The sequence below is a fragment of the Gorilla gorilla genome, chromosome 6 (assembly GCF_029281585.2).
Source record: "Gorilla gorilla gorilla isolate KB3781 chromosome 6, NHGRI_mGorGor1-v2.1_pri, whole genome shotgun sequence".
Classification (NCBI taxonomy): Eukaryota; Metazoa; Chordata; class Mammalia; order Primates; family Hominidae; genus Gorilla; species Gorilla gorilla.
This window is the reverse complement of record NC_073230.2, coordinates 132,960,244-132,979,019: the sequence shown is the minus strand read 5'-3', so window position 1 is coordinate 132,979,019 and position 18,776 is coordinate 132,960,244. Positions and strand designations below refer to the sequence as shown.

The window sequence follows — 18,776 nt, the reverse complement described above, 5'->3', positions numbered from 1 at the left end:
GCCATAATTTGAGAGTACCTAGCCGAATGGATTTGGAATATGTGGCTTCATCTCTTTTTGTTTCTAGGGGGGCATGGGGAAAGGAAGGAGGCGGTAGTAATATTTGTACAGGTCAGACTAGGTAAGGAATTTAGGTACAACTGCTCTGCGCTTTAAAAGAGAGTCGAAGGTTAATTGTATACACTGAAAGTATTCCTTTTGATCCTGTGCAAATTAGAGTCTTCAGTGGCACCAGAGAAAGCAAAAAATACTAATTCTTTTCCCTTATCTCTTCCCTCCTTTTGTTTTCTTCTTTTCCACCCAAACTTTTTCCTTCTCCCTCTCTCTCTTGATTCTGAACAGAGGAGAAATAGAAATATCCAAGCACTCTACATGTTATTGACGGCTTGTATTGAAAGGGTTTTCACTTTCGAGTTCTTAAACATTCTATATCAAGTTTTATTTTATCAAAATGTCAGTATCTTGTGCAGAATGATAGTGTTAAAACAATCCTGGCAGTTTTGCAAGTGAAACAGATAATATGAGTTTCTGTACCCTAAACTGCAGAATTTACATAAGCTATTGACTCCTGGAATACAAATCCCTGAACTCATGGTTGAGAATTCATACAATATAGCAGTGTTTGTCAAGTTCAAAGAAAATCGTCATTTCCTAGGTATAGTTATTCAGAAAGAACTTTCCAAAAATGATCTTTCAACAAGAGCTGTTCTTTTCAAAGATTTAATTAGTCGAAAAAGCACATTTTAAGATGGACATATTGTTCATTTCAGCTAACGTGCGCAATTACAAACGCGCTACAGAAGAAATGATAAGAAACAAAATACTAACAATTAACATTGTGGCAGATAGTGTGGAGGGTGAAGCATTGTAGAAGATTTGAGATTCTTCTGTGTCCATGGGAGGTTTTAGAAAGGCATCTATACAGACACCATCAGCAATACACACATCAACAGCATCAGTGTCTTTTATATCAGCTTTCTCCTTACAACTCAAGGTGCTATAACAGCTGCAATAAAATTTTTCAGAAAATTGCTCCAGGTCTTCAAGTGTCGGTTTTCCACGTACTGTGAACTTTCCACCTTTCTCAAGTTGAATAGCAAAATTATCTGGGTTGAGGTGAAGATAGTCACTTGAATTCCAGTCTTTCCTTATACACACTCCTTGCTCCTGGCAAAGCACTTGGCTACACATTTTGGCTGCTAGTGTGACGTTGATTATGTAAGGATTCAGTATAGTCTCCATGTAATTGTCTAGGAGCAAGCAAGATTTCTGTAAAATTATTATAAGACAGTCAGAATATCAAAGGACAAGTTAGTTCAAATGTGAATTAATTTAGTGTATTAAGCAATTTTTTTACAGAAGAATGCAAAACCAGAGGTAGCAAGAAGTAGAAGATAATTTCTTTTTTACCTTAACCAACAAGATTATTCCAACTGCTTTTTGTAAGACTTATAAGTTTCACATGCCACTTCATTCCACTGAATAATTGACTAATTGAGGCTTAGTATTCCTTACCCTTGCTCATCCTCTGTAATTCATAACATAATCAGGGGATAGAATGCTACAGCTGTTAAAGTGTGTTAGAGTATGTTCTCCAGGACATTTGCCCTGATTGGAGTCCCAGTTCCATTGGTGACTAGCTGTAGGAACTTGGGAATTTCTTAAGCTTTCTAAGTCTTAGTTTCCTATCTGGGTGACTTTGGGCAAATTGATTAACTTGATTATGCTTCAGCTTTATCATCTGGAAAATAAGGATAATTATGATGCCTACCTCATAAAGTTGTTATAAAAACAGATAAAAAAGAAAAATACATATAAATGTGCTTAACACAGGGGCCTACCATATCTTCAGTTGACCCTCAATAACTTATAAATAAATGTAAGAAGCACCACATTTGTCAGACAATTTTTTTTTTTCCTGAGACAAAGTCTCACTCTGTTGCCCAGGCTGGAGTACAGTGGTGCAGTCTTGGCTCACCGCACCTTTGATCTCCTGGGTTCAAGCAATCCTCTTGCCTTGGCCCCCTGAGTAGCTGGAACTGTAGGCACATGCCACCAGATCTGTCTAATTTTGGTTTTCTTTTGTGGTATAAGTGAGGTCTTACTATGTTGCCCAGGCTGGTCTTGAACTCTTGGGCTCAAGCAATCCTCCCACCCCATCCTTCCACAGTGTTGGGATTACAGGCGTGATCCACCACGCCTCGCCTGCCAGACGAGTTTAAATAGCATGGAAAAGGATGGCTTATAAATTGCTGGCTCAAATACATTATACGGGTTCAACTGACTATACTTTCTATTAAATGTTATATATAGTCAAGTTATGGGTAAATAATGACAACTCTGTTACAAATTTGGCAGAGTATGAGTGATGACTAACTAAAATGATTCATCTTCATCTTGAGACTGGTATGTTCTAAACCCTGGACACTGTCCTTTGAGAAATATTGAAGTTGATCACTTTTTCTCATAATCAACAGTTCCATTGAGTGAGGTAGTTGTGCTAATCCTTTATCAGGCCAAAGGAAGTGGCAGTGGTAGATATGCAGGCATGTGAAGGAATCTTGGCAGCTTCCATCTGAATATATTTCTTTTCATCTTCCTTGAGATGATGCCATCTATTGTTGGCAGAATAACTGATTCCCAAAAATGTCTGCATCCTAATTCCCTGGAACCTGTGACAATGTGAACTTACGTGGCAAAAGAGACTGTGCAGATGTGATTAAGGAATGGATCTTGAGAAGGGGAGATTATCCTAAATTATCAAGATGGACTCAATGTAATTACATGAGTCCTTGAAAGTATAGAAACTTTTCAAGCTGGGTTAGAAAGATAAACTGAAGGAAGGAGAGATTCAAAGTGTAAGAGAGATTCAACCCACCTTGGCTGACTTTCAAGATAGAAGAGGGCCATGAGCTAAGGAATGTACTGGCCTCTAAAAGCTGGAAATAGCCATTTGCCAGTAGCCAGCCAGATAATGGGGATCTCATTGCTATAAGCACAAGAAAGTGAATCTGCCAACAACCCAAATGAGCAAGTATCTTCTCCTAGAAAGGAATTCAGCCCTGCTGTCACTTTGATTTTATTCCATTGAAACCTATATTGGACTTCGTCTGATCTAAGAACTACAAGATAACAAATTTCTTCTGTTTTTTTAACCCACTAAGTCTGTTGTAATTTTTATGAAAGCAACAGAAAACTAATACACCATCCGTCTTCTTAACAATCCAATATTTTTGAATGGTGTTTTGAATGAAATTCAACTTCTTCTCTTGACTTGTGCACAGTGTGACATTGTATAACCCTTTCTTCCTCTTGTACAACCTTCCCACATCCATTCTACCTTAGATATGGTAGCTATTTCACTAGCACAGCAGGTTCATTTCAAACTGCATTTACTGTTCCCACTGCTTGGAATGGTCTTTCCTCTAATTTTTAACACAATTGACTTCATCTTGTCATTCAGATGGCAACTTTAAATTAGACAACGCCCTTCTCTGATAACTTCCTTGTTAAACTCTACATATCTCTGTTTTAATTCTCTGTATAGCACTTACCATATCAAATATGTCTCTTACTTGTGTACTTTTTAAGTACTCATAAGTTCCAAGAGTACATAGACTTTGTCAATATTCTTCAACACTATGTTCCCAATATAAGGGACATGAGAATTTATACCAAGTTCAAATAACATTGCAGTTGCTTTCTCAACTCCACAGAGACAAGGGTTACACAAAGAGTAGTAAAAGGATGAGAATGGCTTGAGAATCATTAACCTGCATACTTTGTAGTCTATGGAAATACATTAAAATTGGCTGTCTAATAGGTAAGACCTGGTTCTTATCATTTGTATATATATCCATAGTGTAAATACTCCTGCCATGGCCAATTTCAAGCTACCTCCCAAACATTACTGAATGCAGATATGGGAATCAAGTACACCACCATTACACATTATGGTACCATGGTGTGAAGTAGCACATTATTACATAGTATTTCCATTTATAAAGATGCAAAAGATGTAAATAATCTCAAGAGCATGGATCATGGTAAAATGAGGTAAAATAATTGGTATATTGAAATGTGTCACCTGTTTTTAACATAACTTTTTATTGTAAGTTTTTATCATTTAATTTTTAATAATGGCAGTGATTAACAACTGGTTCACAAAATCCCTGAATATTTAACAATTAGGTCTCAGCTGGGAGCAGTAGGGCTGGCTCTGTCACACCACCAGATCTAATAAAATGGAATGAAAAGAAATGGCTCATTTGTACTTGTTTTATGTCAATTCCAGTAACTGTGAGTAAACTTGCAATTATCGGTTTCTTAAGTTGTCAATGAATCAGAGAAAACATGACAAGTAATCCATGACTATTGATTACAAATGGCATAGAAAAAAGGGTAAGTAATGATAGATCTATTATTTAAAATGATCAGAAGTTGAGAAAGATAGCAGAAATATATACAACAGAGTCTATAGGGAACAATTTAGGGACAATGCCATTAAGGAGAAAATAATCATATAAAAGTTGAAGGACTGTCTCTGGTATGGATAATACTGAAGATGATTTGAGAGACATAGTAGTAGAATTTGAATCTAAGCTTAAAGTGCGATTAAAAAACAAGCGTGACACTTAAATAGTATGTCATGTCATCCTATTCATTGAGGAATGCCTGATTCACTCCTCCTCAGAGTAAGAGTGGAGCTTTCAGTTTTTTTAAAAAGAAAAGAAAATAGTATGGAGAATTTATAAATATTTATAAGTTTTTAAATAATAGGACATTTGAGAAGGGAGTTTATGGATTTGGGGAAACAACTAATAAAAATTAAGAATTTACTAAAGAAAATTATCATTTTACAATGATTTTCTGACACATAAAATACTTTACCAAGGGCCATATACCTTCTTCTGAACTTATATTTTCTGTTATTTCTTTATATTAGAGATCAAATTAAAGACAAAAGAGTTATGCAAAATAGGCAGATGGGCTCAGATTACCTTAAAAAATTCTCATAAATGTAACTGCTGTTGAGTGTTTTTAAATAAAGATTATGTCATGTCTATTCTATCCAAAGAATAAGAGATGAATATAATGATTCTCAAAGGCTTTCTTAGACTACTAGAGTATAGACTATTCGCTGAGGTCCTAAGATAGGACCCCTGGGCCATGAGCTTCATCTGGCATTCTTCATGGCATGTTCATCATTGGTATTTCCACAACCACCAGAGAAGAAAAAATTCAGCTTCAACTCAGCAATGTCCATACAACAGCTTTCCTATTGAGTCAAGAAGGTTGATGAGGTGGGGGATAAAGGTCTGATATAGAGAATTAAACAAGAGTAAAGGAACAAGGACCTATCTTCTGACACAAAACACCATGCCATAAAATTGAGATTGTAGTCCTGTTTTTGCTACTTAAAAGTCATGTAGCCTAGAGAAATTCAATTATTCACTAAATTTCTATTTCCTCACTCGAAAATGGGTATACTATTTTCTGCCTTACAACCACCACACAAATGTATTTTGATTCAGCCAGTATTAATTGAGCACCTATTACTACATGCCAAGCATAGTACTACTTATTTTCTTATTTAATACCAAAACAATCCCCAAAAACGTTAATCATAGAAATATTTTCATCTATTTTCTACCAATTCAACTTACCATACTTCGCATTATACTGAGGGTTCCCCATATTACAATTCCAGAAGCACCCAGAGCAACAGTTTCGCCAAATGTATACACAAGTTCATCCTGGAAAATGTGACAGAAAGAGTTAGCAGATAAAAATGAAATGAAAGTGCTATACATAGGACAGCAACACAAAAGCTAAGCATGCTGACCCAATAATAATAATTTTAATATTTCCCCACTATTTCTATCTCTTACACAGCCATTGCCTTACTATAAAACAAATAAGATACTATTATTGTTTCAATCACTTCTATTGAAAAGAGACGAGGCCTAAGAAAGAAAAAAAAAAGAAACTGAGTTCATACACTGTCTATACTACCTAATTCTCCCTGCTTACTAAGAGATAAAGAGATTACATTAAAGATTAAGCGTATTCTTGTTTTGCTTTCATATAATAATGTAGATCTACTTGTGTACACATTCCTGACTAATATTAAAAGCTAGATTTCACTCCCTTCAAAAATAATATTAAATTTCAATCAACATCTTTTGTGAATTTCATTTCCTAGCCCTCATACCCTGATTTACTTACTTGAGAAAGGAATTTCAAAACTTGATCAGTAAAAACTATGCGGGTATATACAAAAACCGGAAGTGGACTTTTTGCATCGGGTATTTTGGAAACTCTGATGGCTTCCTGAACTCGATTGCGCACATAGAGTGTAGCAGCTACAGGAGACTGCTGAGTGTTCAAATAAATGGATGGGTAAAGGGCAGTGCTTTCATTCCACAACCAGCTGAGATCATCATTTCTTTTTATTTCTACATTGAAGCAACTTCCATTGTAACCGGGTTTCTTATAGTGATGGTTGTAACAATCCGGAAAAAGATAATAACCCCACAAGTGATTTGGCCGAAGTAATTTTCCCAATTTTATAGTCTCTACCATGAAATCCTTCCCTGCCTTTTCAAATTCTTGTTTTGCTTTCTCAGTGGCCTCTGTGAGACTAAGTTGTACATTTTGTTGCTGAACCAATTCAATAGACCTATTCTTGTAAACATCTTTAGGTTTCCAGTTTCTTGCCCAAGTGGGTCTCCATTCTTCCCAGTCAATAACAGCCATTCCCAAATTGTCTACTGGCATATAAAATGTAATGTCTTTCTTAGCTTTGTCCAGATGGTCTTGTAAGGAAATCTTCTGGGGTATTCCTCCATTCACAGTTACTCCTGTGATTGAATCTATATAAGGATAGTAGCCAAGTCTATCAACATAAAATATTGTAACACCTTGCCCGGTGATGTTTATTCGGGGGCTTCCTATTAAAGAGAAGAGGCTCATATCTAGTGGCTCATCAAATTTTCCAAGACAAAATTTACTTGGGGCATTCCAGGCCCAGAGGAAAGGCACATTTGGAATAACAGGAGGTGCTCTGAAATTCAGAGTCAAGCAACATGGAATCAGAAGGAAGGTGAAAACTATCTGGGATACTCCACTTGATTTAACAAAGCTTCTGAAAAAGATGTGCTTGAATTTTAGCACTCCCATTGTAAAGAGTAATGACTATGAAAACATTTATTTCTTCCTACACACTTTGGTTTACCCAATATCTGATGCAAAGTATGAGCACAGATGAAAGGGAATGGAATGAATTCACTTTGCTGGATAAAGAGGTATAATGATTAAGTTACATTTAAATATTATTATTCTTGTTTCATGTTTCAGGATTGTTTTGCAAGTTGCATCACCTATAACTGAAAAAGAAATACAGAATACATTGTTATGATGCATTTCATAATAAAGAATGTAAGCTTCACCAAGTTCTCAACTTTAAGTGCAGGGGGTTTAATTTCATTTTAGAAGATGGAGGACTTACTCCTGTGTTTGAATCTATGAAATTATTTCCTCTCATGTATGATACAAACTCTATACTAGTTAACATTTTTCTCATCTTCCCAAATCACTACTGGGCCTACAGAGAGGAGAATGTAGCTATTTTCCTTTTGCCTTTCTGGTTGTACAGAATGCTGTACCAAGCAATGCCTTAGCAAAAGCCCATTGAAGGAAAATAAATTCCAAGTTGATCCTCTCATTCTGTTTCTTGCTTCTTGAAAGACCACTTTCTAGCAGTCTGCCATATACTAAAACAACCTTTCATAGAATTCTGAAATTTCATCTTTCTCTTTCTTTCTTTTTTTCTCTTTTTTCACATTTTTTTTTTTTCGAAGGGGAGCAAACTCACTTCTGCCAGAAGTAGTAAATCAAAAGTTTGGTTGAATTTATTGAATCAACCAAAAACTTCTACCAAACAAGCTGAAAGGCTCCTTGGTACGCTGCTCGATCACATCTTACAATAATGTACTCCCATGCCTAAAGTGAATAAAACATTTTACTACTTTGTATTTTCTACTAAAAGGATCAGTTCTAGCCTAACTTAAGAAAAGCAATATATAGATTTTCATCTTTTTATAGCGTTTGATAAGTAAGATTGTGTTGTGATTCTGATTGTGACAAAGCGAAGTGTTGTAGCACATACTTTAGCTGTATTAAACCACAAAAGTGGTACAATAAAATGGTCTGGGCAAACGTCAAGAAATTAAATTATGTATATACTCAGCATTTAGTATTTGCAAAAATTACCTGCAAGAAGATATAGTTAAATGTTCTGTGATTCTAGGAGGGAATTGGAAACTTTCTTTTTAATTAGATTAGTAGTATACTGCTATATGAAATTATAACAAGAATTATACTATTCTTTCCAGGAACATGTGTCCTTACCATAGCAAATTATCCAGTCATTCCCATTGCTGAAAAATAAATGACTCTAAAGAGATCACCATAGTCAGAATAAAATAAAATAATAAGGACTATTATAGTCTCATGTTTTGAAGATAATGAATTTTCCCTCATGTTTAGAACATATAAAGTAGCTAAATATTCTTGTAGTTTAAATACTTATAAACTTCTTTATTCAGGACCTAGATAATCTTCACCTAAAATAATATTAGGGGGAAAAACTAATTGCTTTTAAATACCAACCATCAATACTAATGCCTGAATGGCAGGGACAGGGAAAAGGAAATGGAATAAAGGATTAGCTTTCCCTGTATCTCAGAGAAGGAGTAAGCTAACCTTATTGAAATTAACATTTAAATCTATTTCCACGTGTTCATTTTATGTAAGAAAAAGATGGGGGGCTGGGCGTGATGGCTCATGCCTGTAATCCCAGCAATTTGGAAGGCCAAGGCAGGCGGATCACCTGAGGTCAGGAGTTTGAGAACAGCCTGACCAATGTGGTGAAACCTCATCTCCACTAAAAATACAAAAATTAGCCAAGCATGGTGGTAGGCTTCTGTAATCCCAGCTACTCAGGAGCCTGAGGCAGGAGAATCACTTGAACCTGGGAGGCGGGGGTTGCAGGGAGCCGAGATAGCACCACTGTACTTCAGCCTTGGTGACAGAATGAGACTCTGTCTCAAGAAAGAAAGAAAAAGAAAAAGAAAAACATGGGGCAGAATGAGCCTATTGAGAACGTCTCTACCCATAGAAGTCTTCAAAAAAGAATGGAAACTTCTGTGCTTGAAATTTTACTCAATGAAATATCTTTTCCTCAGCATAAATCTAATGCAAAGCCTTGGAACAGAGAATGGCACAAAATTGAGGATTAGACCTAGAAGTTAGCATCAAGAATAACGTCTTCTTTTTGTTTGAAATATCTAATAGAGAACTTTACCTGTTTACAGAGAAAAGCTGACATTGGCCTAGACAGACTAAGTTATTAGACAGACTAATTTATGACTAAGACCCCAAAAGCAAATGCAACAAAAACAAAAATGGAACAAACTGGACTTTATTAAACTAAAAAGCATCTGCACAGCAAAAGAGATCATCAACAGAGTAAACAGACAACCTACAGAATGGGACAAAATGTTTGCAAATTGTGCCTCTGACAAAGGATTAATACCCAGAATCTATGAGGAACTCAAAGAAAATTGAAGAAGAAAACAAACAACCCAATTAAAAAGTGGGCAAAGGACACTAACAGACATTTTTCAAAAGAAGACATACAAGAGGCCAATAAATGTATGAGAAAATGCTCAACATCACTAACTACCAGAGAAATGCAAGTCTAAACTGCAATGAGATATCATCTTACACCAGTCAGAATGGCTATTATTAAAAAGTCAAAAAAAATGTTGTCATGGATGCAGAAAAAAGGACACACTTATACACTTCTGGTGGAAATGTAAATTAGTACAACCTCTATGGAAAACAGCTTGGAGATTTCCCAAAGGACTAAAAATAGAACAACCAATCATCCTTGCAATGCCACTACTGGCTATCTACTCAAAGGAAAAGAAATCGTTATATAAAAAAGACAGCTTCACTCAAATCTTCACTGTAGCACTATTCACAAGAGCAAAGTCATAGAATCAACCTAAGTGTTCCTCATTGGTGGACTGGAAAAAGAAAATTTGGTATGTATACACTATGGAATACTATGCAGCCATAAAAAATAATAAAATCATGCCCTTTGAAGCAACATGGATAGAGCTGGAGGTCATTATCCTAAATGAACTAACTCAGACACAGAAAAATACTGCATGTTCTCACTTTTAAATGAGAACTAAACAATGAGTACTCATGGACATAAAGATGGAAGCAGTAGACACTGGGGACTCTGAAAGGGAGCAGGTTGGGAGGGGGATGAGGATTGAAAAATTACCGATTGGGTACATTGGTCACAGTCTGGGTGATGGGTACACTAGAAGCCCAAACCCTACCATTATGCAATATATTCATGTTACACACTTGAACATGTAACCCTTAATCTAAAATAAAATTAAATTTAAATGTCTTTTAATGAAAAAGATACTATTACAAAATAAAAAATAAATACATAGGCACCCTAATAGAGAACCTCATCCTCCCGGAAAATCTTAACTAATTTAACCCCAGGTAATAATTCCTGACCTTATCTCTCCACTAGTATTCCTAAGCTCTATATTCAATTTATACCTATTAAAGTTGCATTTTAAGTGTCTTTCTTGCTCATTGTGTAGATAATTCCTTCTTAAAGCACTTCTGCTAAGTCTTTGCTATCCCCCAAACCCAAACAATGGCACTTACCCAGAAGTCTGCTTTCAAAATCCAGCCACCCAATGTCTCTTCAGTAGTATCAAGGCAAGAAGTTGGCTGGTCTCAATGTCTTCCTAGAGCATTGGCTAGTCATTAGCATCCCTTTGAAAAAAAAAAAAAGATTATTTTCTCTCAAAATAGATTTAGAAACTTAAAATTCTGAATATATCTAAAATTCTACTTAAGCTCTTATTCCTGTTGTAAAGGCGTTTTATCACTGGAACACATGCTAGCTAAATCCTTTGAACTAGGAATCCCTTGTCTAAGGATAAGTTCAAAATGATTTTGTAATAAAAATTATGTAGCTACGTGTAGATATTCACTGTGTAGTATTCACTGCTATGTATTGTAGCATCTATGAAATGAAAAAAAATAAAAAGCAAATTCAATACCCAATTGATAAGCAATACCAATGATAAGAAATGCTTAAATACGGTATTTCATCCTGAAAGAATGTATGCAGATATCAGAACTAGTTACAAAGATAATGATGCAACATGTAAATAAGTTTGCCTAAAATACAAAGTGAAATAAAATACAAAAATACACACAGTTGAAGTATACAAAAACATGTAAGTGCATGCTTAAGGAATTAAAAATATTCAAAAATATGAAAGAATATTTGTATTTTCTGAGTGTCCATTATGTATTTCTGATCTTCTAATTTTCTTTCATCCAACTATCATACTGTTTCTCAAGTAAAAAGTGGAAACAAATACAGTTTTAATGTTAGAAAATAGTTTGCCAGAACAAACTTGAATCTCAGCTTCCCTTCAGTGAGGAAAGACAAATAACCATAAACCTCTCCACACATTATCTACCAGGATGCTTGTACAGGGGATTCTTGTTCTTGTACAAGGAAGAGGAGTTAATGATTGGGAAATTTTTTTTCAAATAAATTTTACTGAGTATATTTAAGGTATACAACATGATGTTATGGGAAGATTAGGATTTTTGAGGTAAGGAGAGGAGAGTATCAGACAGGAAAAAAAAAAAGAGCCAAATTTCTTGGCTTAGTCCTCAGCTCTTCTTTTCCACAACAAACGCTTTATTTCCATGACAAATGCTCTCTCTCTAGAGAATCATGACAGATATAGAAGTCAGTCAAGACACTGCCTTCAGAATCTACCTTTTGGAATTCCCATTTCCTGTGAGTTTATGTATATATTATCTCAATGGAATTAAGAACTGAATTTAGATACAATCCTCTTACCATTAAAATTGTTATAGATTTTGAATATAAATTATTATCATAAATATTTTTAAAAATTCAGAAATATGGACAAATATTGAAAAAGGCAAGACTATAACTTTGGTGAAAGCAAACCATAACATTACCAAAGGGGGAGGAGCAAAGGGAGTCCCAAATCTAAGTCATTCACAAGGCACCTCCTCAGTCTCCATTTCTCTACAGACCTCACTCAAAACTACTAAACTTTGTTACAATACTGAAAATGGCCTCCAGCCTCAGGAAGCCTCAGGATACTGAGATAATTTTAGTGTTCTAAATTACTTCTGTACATACTGTGGGAATCATTCTTTAACATGAAAAATGAAAAGCAAATTTCCACATGAGCGGTAGGCCCCAAGTTGATTGCCCTCGTATCCTCATCACATTTGGTAGGTTGTGCGGCATTTCCAAGGTACATAGTTCACAAGTCCAACCCAAAGGCTGACTAATACCTCCAGTTACAAGTAACAGTGACTCCAAGCTAAGAATTTTAAGGAAACTTTTAAGAGACCAGCGTAATATCCCTGAAAGCACATATTTTCTCCTAAAGCAAAAATATTTACAAGTATTTTCACGAATGAAAGGAGCTTTTGTGTAAGATTTTTTTTCTAGGAAACTTCTTAAACTATTGTTTTTTATAAATAAATTGACCAGAAATAGATATCTTGATTCAACAAGATAAGTTAATCCCATTTTAGGTGGCATTTCATCAACTCTTTTTTCCTTCCCCTTTATTATTATTGTCATAATTATTCCTCTCCTTTGGTTCTTTCCAGCCTCGTCTTAACTTTCCCAGTGTCACCCAGATATGTTTTGAACAAGCCAGAGATTCTTCAGGCTAAAGAAACTGCTCAAAATATGGCACACTACAGAACTTTTTATCTTTTTTTACAAAACAGTACCTGCTTTTTCCTACTAAGCTATGCAGTAGAAAGAACAAAAGGCAACTTACTTTTAAAGTAAAAACTGAAAAGTTTTCCTTTAAGATGTGACTAGGTCAGAAGTCACTCCAATCTATTAGCTCTGCAGTATTTAACCTGTTGGGTGAGAAAAGACAGCCCTTTGCCCAGTCAATTAAAGGAAGATTTAATCTTTTGAAATGTTACTGTGTGAACCTGTCTGTGTGTGTGTGTGTGTGTGTGTGTGGTGTTTTAATCTCAGCAAATTCAATCTTTGAGACACAATCTCAGTCTGTTGCCTAGGCTGGAGTGCAGTGGCACCATCTTAGCTCACTACAACCTCCAACTCCCAAGCTCAAGTGATCCTCCCACTCCAGCCTCCCAAGTAGTTGGGACTACAGGCACGCACCACCAAACCTGGATAATTTTTAAAATTTTTTATAGAGATGGGGTTTTGTTATGACATCCAGGCTGGTCTGGAACTCCTGGGCTGAAGAGATCTCGCCACGTCGGCCTCCCAAACTGCTGGGATTACAGGCTTGAGCCATGCACCTGGACTTATTGCTCAGCATTTGGTTAAATTAATAACATATTCCTCTAGTGTAATACAAATGAAGCATATACTTCATGGAACAGTTTTCAAGAAAATACAGCATTTATTATAAAAGAAAAATAATTTCTCCTTTAAAAATTAATAAAACAAATTAAAATTAACATTTTCAAAATGATAAAACAGGTTTGACATTTTTTATGATAGAAAAATACTACTTTTATGAGTTTCGAAAGGAAAATAAATCTTGGGACCACAAAATCACTAAGCCAAGGGAAACATCAACCTAGAAACTATGTCAGGCAAACCTGCTTCCCATTTTATTCCTAAATAAGCTAGCTACAAAGTCAAAAAAGCTACACACCTACCTAACAATTTGCCCACAAGGAAATGCCTCCTGGACAAAGGACAGACAGAACTCAAAGTCATCCTACTGAGGCTCACCTGAGACATGCGTATCTGATTGCTTCCTCTACCTTATTGTTTATATAAAAATGCAGATTCACTGAACCAGACTAAATTTTGTATGCAGTGGAAGGCTGATCAAGGACTCAAAAGAAGGCAACCTTTTGTCTCTTATCTACTTACAATTTGGAAGCCCCCCACCTCAAGTTGTCCTGCCTGCTGGACCAAACCAATGTATATCTTACACATACTGATTGGTGTCTCATGTCTCTCTCAAATGCATAAAAGCAAGCTGTACCCTAACCCACTTGAGGACATTTGTCAGGACCTCATGAAGCTGTGTCACAGGCACGTCCATAACCTTGGCAAAATAAACTTTCTAAATGTATTAAGACATATCTCAGATACCTTTTGGTTTACAATTTGGTGACCAATGGAAGGGACTCTGCATGGAGGTAGCCCCTGACCTTTGACAAATCTCCAACTGGGCTTGGTACCAGCTTGAGCTTCTATGGCCCAAACCAACAGGACAATTTGCTGAGGCCTGGAAGCTTCCCTCCCTCCAGAGAATCCCCAATCACCCAAAATTTGGTTGAGATCTAACGTTTATTTTGCTGTACAACTCTTTTTCTGAGTTTTACTTGCTTCCAACAAGGAAGGCAAGTTTTTCTGCTTTCATGACAATGGAAGGCAGGTAAATCCTCTCTGTAATTTGAGCTCACTTCCAACAGGGAATTCCAGTTTGAATTTTTTCCTGCTTCTAGGATGGTAGAGAGCTGTCTTCAGCCTGAGACCCACTCCTTGGTAAGTAGCTGAATTGGGATTTTGTCTTGGATAAAGTTGTGATTAACAGTCAGCTGGTCTTAATTCTCCTTACCATTAGAGTGTTCAGTAATCATACTGTTGGGGTTTTTTGTTGTTTGTTCTGGTCTTTCTCTCTGGTCCCAGAGTTGACCAACTCTACCTGACTTGGTCAAATCTGAATGAGAATTACAAATTATGGGGAACAAGTCCTGTCTGAATTAGCTGAAATTCCTCATAGCTACAAAAGAAAGGGGGGGAAAAAAAAAAAACAGGGGCTTGGTTTCTGTGTTTGCTTTCTGTCTTAAAAAAAAACTGTTCTTTCATTTACTTTTCTTCACCCTATCCTTCCTCCCCTTTCACCATCTTCAATACCAGGGAAAATCTAAAGAGGCTTCTAATGACTCAAACCCCCTAAAGAACTCAGAACACAGGCACCTCTTGCCCCTTTTTGGGGTGTTCTGTTTTCTTTGTAGAGTTTCAAGAGTCATGGGCAGATTCTTCCTAGGTCTAAAGGTCTGCTCTCCTGTATTTGCATTACCTGACCTCTTTGGCTTTAGAGGGTACCAAAGATTACCTTGTACTGTGAGAGGATTTGACCTTGGCATGTGTAATGGTGGACAAAAGCTAACAAAGTTAAAGCTGGCTGAGGACAGTTACAGGAAGTGTTCTTCACTTTTTTTTTCCTCCTAGGAAGCTGTTGTTTATGATCCTAATTCTAATTCAGAGGTGCATTCTGAAGAATCTTCTTCATTGCCTTTCCTCCCAAAATTAACCTCCCAAAATGTTAAAAGAAGAATACTTTTTGTCTAATTCAAACTTTTTTAAAGGTTATGTATAAAACAAGGTAAAAGTAACCTGGAAATAAGAGAGATGTAAAGAAAGTTATAGAAATAAAGAGGTATTTTTGGTAAGAAAGCTTAAAGAAAAATAATTTTATATGCAAAAGAATCTTGTATGGTAAATTTTTGTCCTAAAATAAAATGACTGGTTGTTAAAGAAAGAGGGATATTCAGGACAACCATGCCCAAGCATGTCATGAATTGTCTGTGTAAGTCATAATAAGAAGGTTTATGAAAAGAAAAAAAAAACTTTTATATGATCAAGTTGTCTATATTTAATATTTTTAAAACCCCACTTATACACTAAATAATTGGTTAGAATAATGAGATTTTCTTAAGGTATTGCTTTACTCTTAATAAAATTACAGGACTTTATAATTTTTTGTACGCAAAGTTCAACTTTTACAGCGTCTCATTGTTTTCAGGCTTCTCTCCCCTTTTAAAAGGGCTGAAATTATAGCTCTGTCCTTCAATTCATTTTCAGCTACTGTAAGTTTTTTCTTTGGGTCATAATTGTTTTGGCCTGATGCTAATAATGTTTTATCTTGAAGGTCTAAAGGAAATGTTTTCTTCCAACATAATATTCTGTGCTCTTGGCTTTAAATTGCTCAGGAAGCACCTCCTACGACTAATTAATTCAAGTGCCATTCTCATTAGGTCTGACGTGAGGATTATCTAAATGAACTTCCCACAGGGAACAGCAATCACATTGCAGAAGTTCTTTTCTTTTGCCTTTTGGTAACTGGGCCTAACAAACAGATTTTACATTTTATCAAAATAATTTCTATGTCATTATTACTAAGTTTGGGTTTGCTTAGGAAAAAAACTGAGATTAAATTTTTATTTAATTAAGGTTATTACATCCGTGTAACTTTCTGCATGTGCTTTTACAGTCCTTGTGTCATTGAGTACAGGGCTTTGACTTCTGAGTCTAAAAAGGACCCCAAATCTTGCTAAATCTTAAACACCGACAGCAGTTAAAGCCTCATCTTCAGACCCAGTAGAAGATGCCAATCAAAATAAACTGTGTTCATGAGATACAGGGCCAGAAACTAAAACTATTCAATTCAAGGCCCAGGGACTATAGCAGAAGAGCTAGGCATGTGAGATCATAAGGGCTGATTTTGAGAAAAAATAAGTTCAGTTTCTCTATAAATTAACCATTAATGTTGAAGGCACGCCGAGGCAAGACCAGAATATGGACTCCTGTGTTAGATTAACAAGGTTTTTTTGGAGCATTAACCCACTTCTTAATAAAAGGTTATAAAGGTTATAAAAAGGCTTATGGAAATTATATCTTATGGTCAAGATAATTAAAGTTTTACAGGCAGTTTATAACATTTGAGAGACATATTTAACTGACTTCATTCTGTCTTTATTAAGGCTTATTGTTTGGTCTCCTCTCTCAAAGATAAAGGTTTCTGCTTTCGTTTTTTTAATCTTTGAGTTATCACTTTGGCTAAATAAATGACTTACTTTACAATGACTGTGATCCTATTTTGTGATATCAAGGGTTCTAAACATTTTATATTTGAAACACTTTCCAAAATCAAATTCTAATTTTGGTCCTCATAAATTTATTGATATTAGTTCCCTAAAGTTTATAGGAGATATTTGGTTTATTTGATATAATAAAATCATACAGGAAGTATTGTCAAATATGGAAAAATGTTTAACCTTCTTTGAATTATATTTACATAAATGTGTAATTAGTTTGTGTTCCAAAATTGTATGAAATTCCTGTGCTTCTAATACATCTTAGCATATGTTATCAGTAATAATTATGATTATTATGTGAAATTGTTGTATGCCACAGAAGTAACCAATTTTCTTGTAAATTGTGTATTTAACTATGACTGTTCTAAGACTTTTGTCATCTGCAGTTTTATTTTTATCCTTTTCAAAAGGTGGCATTATAACCAGCATAGGATTCTGACGGGTGCACTTGAAGGCAGGTTTCTGATAACTTTGGAGATTGTGACACTAGAATAGAGGAAAAACTTCCAAGATTCTTAAGGAGAGCTGAAATGCTCATGAATATCAAGCACAACAGGAGTTAACTGCGTAGACTAAACTGCATGGAAGACTGAAATAAATCCTTTTATTACTTTTTGCTTAAAATGTTGCTGATCCTTTGTTTATCAGAGGTAAGAAAAACTTTTCTTTTGAAATATTTACAGCTTTTAATAATTGAGTAAAGTATACTCCTATAAACAAAATTTGGAGCATATTTCTCTCTACCTGATTTCTCCAAAATTTGGAAACTAGTTGCAAGTATGCTTAACTTATAGCAATATAGTTATTTGCATAAGTGTAATAAGAATCTGTTTTCTTTTGTAACAGGACATAATTGTAGACACTAGTTATTTTACCAAGGTTTTTTACTGGAATGGAATTCTTTCAGATACAGACTCCTTTAAGGAATCAAAGTTGAATTAAAGAGGCAATAAAAGCCCCTTCAGAAAGCTGATCTTATATCTTGTCTACACAGTCCCTGCACAGGTTGCTGACCTGTGGTAAGTAAAGAATGTCACTTTCTGACAGTCCCAGGAGCCCCAAGGTTCCTTGGGACCTTGAGGTGAGGAATTCACTCCATTAATACAGGTATTTGCAGGCACAGGCTGGGCTTAAGGCATTAAAGTCAAATCTGAGATTCCTTATGGAATAAAGTTTCAGCAAAGCCAATTTTTTAAAAAAGAAACAATTATTCTTGCTGATTTTATGCATATACTATGGCCAAGTATAATAAGACTAAAACTTATTTTGCAGCTGAATTTGTCCTTTGACTTGTCTTTAGTGAAAATAGGACTGGAGAAAGAAAAAATGTGTTTCAATCTATCTCAGAGACCTTTGTTTTAAGCTACAGTTTAGCAAAAAGGTCTCTGAGGCAGTAAATAACTATAGTACACCTGTTGTTAGATTCTAGTCTTGCCGAATATTTTTCAGTTTTTATTATTTGGACTGAACTTACAGTTTGGACTGAATTCTAAAATTTTTCCTGACTACCAGTCTACAAAATAATCTATTAAATTTTTTCTTCTATTCCTCTTTTTCCCCATTTTTCCTGATTTGAAATCACTAAAAATTAAGCTGTGCTTTTTTAAAGTCCTGAAAACTGAAGCTAGACAACTTAAACTTTAGAAGAAAATAACAGCAACCTATTTACATACATAAACCATTTTCATACCAGCCTACTGATTCACAGACTTCAGAGTAATAGTGCCTATATCAATTTTCCAGTATTGCTCACTTCTTCGTTTGTTGTTGTTTTTCTC

General features: G+C 35.4%; 1 protein-coding gene across 4 annotated transcripts in view; it reads right to left on the bottom strand.

Moving 5' to 3' along the window:
- Positions 1-704: 704 nt before the first annotated feature.
- The window catches only part of SPAM1 (sperm adhesion molecule 1), a 34,768-nt gene continuing 16,696 nt past the window's right edge, over positions 705-18,776 (bottom strand). For 3 of the 4 annotated variants that reach the window (XM_004046144.3, XM_019030603.3, XM_055346658.1), the window contains exons 2-5: positions 10,765-10,875; positions 6,229-7,388; positions 5,667-5,756; positions 705-1,269 (exon numbers count right to left, since the gene is read on the bottom strand). In XM_004046144.3, the coding sequence (XP_004046192.2) occupies positions 784-1,269; positions 5,667-5,756; positions 6,229-7,182 (1,530 nt within the window). In that variant the 5' untranslated portion in view covers positions 7,183-7,388; positions 10,765-10,875 and the 3' untranslated portion in view covers positions 705-783. Of the gene's footprint in view, positions 1,270-5,666; positions 5,757-6,228; positions 7,389-10,764; positions 10,876-12,956; positions 13,042-18,776 lie in introns of those variants that run through there. The other variant, XM_019030602.2, reaches the window with a different exon arrangement.